At 35.8% G+C, this 5,931-nt stretch overlaps 1 protein-coding gene across 4 annotated transcripts; it reads right to left on the bottom strand.

Moving 5' to 3' along the window:
• Nucleotides 1,007-5,707, bottom strand: LOC109708227 (probable E3 ubiquitin-protein ligase makorin-1). Of its 4 annotated transcripts, none has more exons than XM_020229878.1 (6): nucleotides 5,398-5,707; nucleotides 4,207-4,261; nucleotides 3,346-3,496; nucleotides 3,189-3,255; nucleotides 2,865-3,099; nucleotides 1,007-1,786 (listed from the first exon to the last, which is right to left on the bottom strand). In XM_020229878.1, the coding sequence occupies exons 3-6, from the start codon at nucleotides 3,451-3,453 to the stop codon at nucleotides 1,576-1,578; spliced, it is 621 nt and encodes a 206-aa protein (XP_020085467.1). In that variant the 5' UTR covers nucleotides 3,454-3,496; nucleotides 4,207-4,261; nucleotides 5,398-5,707; the 3' UTR covers nucleotides 1,007-1,575. The 4 variants fall into 4 exon arrangements, with proteins under 4 accessions (XP_020085467.1, XP_020085466.1, XP_020085465.1 ...); XM_020229877.1 differs by having other exon boundaries at nucleotides 4,207-4,250; XM_020229876.1 differs by lacking the exon at nucleotides 4,207-4,261 and having other exon boundaries at nucleotides 1,007-1,497; nucleotides 1,624-1,786.

Genomic DNA, 5,931 nt, shown 5'->3' with positions numbered 1-5,931 from the left:
AGTGGGCTGGTATGCTTATGGAAGCACGGAGCCCTCCGTGCTTTCAAGTTGTTTTCGATGTTCGAACTTTTGAATCGACGATCGGCTCCGTTAGAGTTGGTCTAGAGTATTTGAAGTACCTAAAAAATAAATTTTGTGATTTTTCGATATCATTTGCCTAGTGATCGAAGGGGCTCAAAATCAATAATTTTAATGGCCGTGGTAAGCCGGTTGCAAGTTTAACGGTGTAGAAATATCCAAATCACATGAAATTTTGATAGAAAATTCTTTATACCATATAAAACAAGATCAATAACTTTGATCTAAAATTTTAATATCATAACATCATATTTTGTAAGATTTTTATTTTCAACCGTTGATTTTGAGCCACTTCGATTACTAGGCAAATTATATCGAAAAATCGTAAAATTTATTTTCTAGATACTTTAAATACTCTAGATCAAGTCTAACGGAGCCAATCATCGATTCGAAAGTCCGAATATCGAAAACAAAGTGGAAGCACGGAGTCCTCCGTGCTTCCATAAGCATCCTAGCCGCACTCTCTCTCTCTCTCTCTCTCTCTCTCTATATATATATATATAAATAATAATTTACTGTAATAATATCTTCCCGCCGCATCGCGCGGGCCCTTAACTAGTCATCCATTATATACAAAATTGTCACTACAGTTGTAACCGCATAAAGACCCAAATGTGATATTTAGTTTGATGCATTTGAATTTAACTACTATTAGTTGAAATTGTACCCTCAACTACAACAGTTGGAACTACAGCCAAATTAGCAACAAGGCTAATGGCAACAGTTCAAGAGAATAGCTTTAAACAAAGATAATGTAACATTCCTAATATTTAACAAAAAATCTTTTTTTTTTTTCCCTACATAACGGGTAATCTCAGAGTCCGACATATAAAGTGATCCAAATTTATAAATACATTCTCCATTGCATACAACAAAATAAATTATTTATAATTGTAATACTTTCTGCCACATCCAACCAAATAAAATATATGTAATTATAACTATTATACTTCCAATTGCATACATTTTCAACTACACTTTATTTACAATTACATCCAAGCAAACGGTCTCTAATAGGAGAGCCACCAGAATTGAAGGAAATTCAATGTAACAGAACAAGAGATGAGAGTCTTGAAGAAGGAAGTCAGAAAAAACAAAAGAGAGAACTTTTAAAGTTGATAGCATGTAACTAAACAATCTTATCAGGAGAGGTCGTGTATAAGTTTTTCTACCTTAAAAAAACAGCAGAAAAATAGGCAAATACAAAAGGCTAGCTACTTTCAGACTAGCACCATCTTAGTTCAATTTTGAAGAAAGTAAGTGAAAAGCGAAAAAGGTTCCAACGAGCTATACAGAGATTTTATATAGGACTCTAGATAGAATCTACAGATACCTCCACTAAAGATCCCTCAAGTCTATGAGCTGCTCCGAAGCTGCAGAACTTTTCCTTCGTAGCACGAATTAGCGATGATAATTAATCTGATTGGCTCAATACAAAAGAGACAGATAAGACTGTTACTGCTACAACAAGGATGTATAGTTGAAACCAGCAGAAGCTCATTTAACATGGGAATCATAGGAATAAAGAATGGCTTCCGGGATTACCAGAGGCAATTTTTTTATGTACATGAATAGGCGCCTGAGATTATCCTTTGACACTGTCGTCAGGTCAATGACGTCTCTTTTGTCAGTATATACCCATAAATCGCTCAACTTAACATCCTTCAGGCTGTCACGGCAGAAGGGACACGATTGTGATCTCGAGTTCCTGTATCAAAGAGTTTTCCGATTTTAGTAGAAGTTACAGGCTCGGATTACGATCTACATGGACAAGTGAAGATGCAGAGCGGAAGGAGATCTAGTGGCTTAACCTTCAAACTTCTAGGTGAGAAACAATATTGTAGAGACAAAACAGCGGTGAAATTAAGCAGGCAGGGCATAACAACTAATGAGTATTGCCAATCTTAACAATATGCAGAAGTTGTGTTCCGCCTCAAAGTGTGTTAAAGCTACACAAGGATTGCACTAAAAATCATGTCATGAAGATGGTATTTCACGAAATTACCTAATATACGGAAATTCAGCTGAGGGTAAGCAGGCATGAAAACAAAAAGGAATTTGCATGTCTTTTCAGCAGATTATTTAGCTAAAGCAAAATTTGCTAGCTCAAGCTCAACTAATCATAGAAGGAAAATGTTAGTTCAAGAAACCATATGCAAAATATGCTCCTGAATGCAACATAAATTGGCCCTGTTAACAATTTTCTCTACCAGGTCACTAGGTTAATTTGATATCCAGCCAAATGTGAGAGTGCATTATGAAATATTCTTCATTTTTTCCCATGGCACGGCATTAATGTTCTAAACTTCTAATCTGACTGAACTTTTAAAATTGGTTGAACTTGCTGTTGTTCTATTCCAAGTAACTATAATTGAAAACCAATTTGCTGGTATATTAACTAACTGCAGTATCACAATTAATATAAAAAAGACTGGCAATTCCGTACAATGCAAATTAGAGACAACATGAGACCTAGCAATAGTGGTAGAAAATCTCAGCCAGTCTCTAACATCTATATCATATCATCCAACAAAAGAACCAACTAGTACATATATTAATCTACTTTGGATAAAATAACGCACAGTAACATTGTGAAGGCAAGCTTTTAACACTTCAATACTGCACAGAAATCATCTTCCATTGAATCATAGTTATATGACAGAAAAATAAAAATACCAGCAGAAATGAATACAAAAGGGTTTGCTCTTAAAATATCCTAAAAATTGCAAGAAATGACCTCAAATTTCCTAAGATTACTACTACAAGAGGGGAAAAACGTTTCTCACCAGTCACGGTAGCACTTCATGCACATTGCATGGGTGCAGTTAGGTAGCACAATCTTGCTGTTCATCTCCATGCAAATACCACATTCTTCTTCTCTTTCAGAATCTATATCTGAGAGTTGCTTCTTTTCGTTATCATCCCTCCCCCTATACCTTTCCAAGCACATTGTCTTTTGCCTTCTGTCTTCCATGTCAGTTATTCCTCTTTGCAGTTGCAGCAAAGACGGAAATATCACAGCTGTCCCGAACACCGAATAAGAAATAATAGATTGAAATGAACAAAAGTTCAGTAACTAGAGAATAAGTTAGCAATATCGATATATTTACCATAGAATTCTCTAATGCTAGCTTTCCGTTCATGAGTTGACATGGTCGTTGTCCCATCAGCATAAACCTGTGTATCAAAGGAGTTCTTTGTAAACAAAAAAAAGAATCAGGAGATAAAAATAATAGAACTGGTTGGATAACATGGAAGGGCATTAACCTTATAAATAAGAATTCTGAGTAGACCAAGGGCGCCAGCAAGGCTACAATCTGTCCATTGCACCAGAAACAGAAACAAGTGTGCAGCAGGACTATAAGACATTCGCATCTGGAGGCATCCACCATCATATTCTCGTGGAAATTCAGAAGCCCTGAGATTGGCAATAAGAAAAATCCAGGAAAGAAAATCAGCATATATACACTTCAAAGGGCATCCTGACAAGGTAAGAGTTGAAGAAAAGGCAGAACAAATGAACTGCTGGTTAGCTCACATGAGGAGAATGACAGGGAAGAGAGACAATTCGTCATAAAGTGCTGAGCAATTTAAACAGAAAGTGTAATATTAAGGATGTTTGTATAACAAGAAATACAATCATCTTCTCATAAAAAAAGGAAGGAGCATTTGCTATAAAGAGCTTCATTGAAAAAGTAGAATACAGCAAGAAAGTCATCATAACAAACCTATAATTAAAACGAAAAAAACAAACAAAATTATCCAAATAATATACAACACAAGTAATTGATTGCTCAGTTCAAAATAGTTATTCGACCAAAACTGACTCATCTGATATACACAACCCTAAAACAGGTTCTATCCTGATAATCCTAGTACTGTACCTGCAGAAAATTCTTAAATCTGAGAACAATTTAAAACTAAAATAGCTTCACATGCATTAAAATGACTGTGCCCCTACTCCTTCCTTTCAACTCAATCCTTTAAAAGGTGTAGCCCTAGTAGTGGTGGTAAATGGACCTCATATAGCCCCTAAGTTTTAAAATTCTTTCCTCTGTAATTCAAGTTAAATAGAAAATTATGAAAACAGAACATTCTTTAACAAATGAAATCTTTTCAAATCAATACCACTAGAAAGGGCGGATTGAGATGCATGTGTGCGTGCAAGAAGCCTGCAAGTCAACTCAAAAAAGGAAAAAAAAAAAAGGGATTAATGTCCTGCCGTGAAAGTAATGTTTGCCCTGACATAAACTAGAAGAAGTTTAAATAACATAAAATTGCACTAACATATTGCGAATATTAGGCCATAACAACACACGCCTTCTAAAATAGTTGCTTTACTAAAATTTATTTGGAACTTCAACGAACGAAAATTCAAATCGTATTAGTTAAAAGATTGATTCAAGTGACTAGAGATGCACATTACAAAGAATGAATCAATGGCAAATGTAAAGGTTCTCTTTGACACCTTCAAACATATGTAGAAGCACTTCCCACAAAATTGCATTGCATTTATCAACATTGCGCAATAACTACAAAAACATCTCTACCACTGGGTATGCCTAGAGCTGCACCAACTCAACTCCTGAAAAATAAAGTGATTGTTGGTCCATCCAACCATTAAATTGCAGTTTATAAGTACACGGTCTTCTCAAGCTACCAATGATGAGCTGAGCTACCTCAAGTTCATTTCCAACCATTTATTATATGTGCGGAGTGATCAAATCATAGGCGCATCGGACGACACTGCAAGTTTACATTCTCAATTAACCATTGTAAAATCACTCAAACTGCAATCCTTGCCGAATTTTATCTTCCTACTCTTCAACTTCTAATAAACTATTGCATTAATATCTTCATTTGCTGATCAACAAAACAAGTAATATCGTAAAAGAAAAAATTTTCATGTCCAAAGACAAGGAGAACACAATCCTAATTTCAACTTCTTCGGAGATGATATTTATAACATCGACTTTTCGCATCACTATGCTATATCCTTCAAACAATGGACCATACCCATAAAAAATACACAGATCACTTATACTAGAAATTGCTACATTCAAATTGCTCAAAGAGTAGAATCTTAACAAATGATTTCTCGGAATTCTAGAACAGTACTCACATCAAAAGGACAAATCCCTCCAAATCAACATCTAATGAAGAAAATCTTCATTAAAAAATTAAATAAAAAGAAAATTAAATACTACCAATAATCAAATAGTAAAGTGTTTATCGGAGAAAAAAACATGAGAAATTACGATCAATAATAAGAAAAAGAAAAGGAGAAGGAGAGGCAATCGGGGTGAGTAGGCGACTCACAGTGCGTTGGCGTGTTGGATATCAGCTTCCAACAGCTTGAGCGAGTCCTTAAACGACTTGCGCATGGAGCCGGGGAGCATCTTCGCCCTCAACAACACGCATCAAGCGCCACCACCGACAAAACCCTAACCCTAGAAGCTCATATCTCTTTCCGAACGACCCCCCAAACCCTAACCCTAACCCTAAATCTTTCTCCTCGATCGCTGCTCCTCGATCGCTCTCTCTTTCTCGCGCGTTCTCCCCAGTCGTTATGCGACAGTGAAGAAGCAGCGAAGAAGCGCTTCTGTTGGCGCCACGTGGACGGAATTGGCTTCGGGAGCGTCAAGATTAAAAGATTAATTAAATTAAATAAATAAACAAAATATTAAAATAAGATTAAAAAATCAATATTATGAGACACTTCAATTAGTAAGGCTTAGTTTGGTATTTTGACGGATCTAACGCTATTAGATAAAATGGAGTTGAGAAAAAGCATATAGAGTGCGTTTGGTTCGCGCTATCTTTTAAAAATTTCTAGTAATCCAATGGGAATAA

This window comes from Ananas comosus, linkage group 3 (genome assembly GCF_001540865.1).
Source record: "Ananas comosus cultivar F153 linkage group 3, ASM154086v1, whole genome shotgun sequence".
Lineage (NCBI taxonomy): Eukaryota > Viridiplantae > Streptophyta > Magnoliopsida > Poales > Bromeliaceae > Ananas > Ananas comosus.
This window is presented reverse-complemented; position numbering and strand designations above follow the sequence as displayed.

What these genes read in the sequence shown, in the direction of transcription:
- LOC109708227 (XM_020229875.1), bottom strand. Translation starts at nt 5,477, where the DNA reads ATGCTCCCCGGCTCCATGCGCAAGTCGTTTAAGGACTCGCTCAAGCTG. An exon ending in ATCCAACACGCCAACGCACT is followed by an intron (nt 3,497 to 5,397) that starts GTGAGTCGCCTA and finishes TGCCAATCTCAG; the next exon opens with GGCTTCTGAATTTCCACGAG. An exon ending in TCAGAATTCTTATTTATAAG is followed by an intron (nt 3,256 to 3,345) that starts GTTAATGCCCTT and finishes TTTGATACACAG; the next exon opens with GTTTATGCTGATGGGACAAC.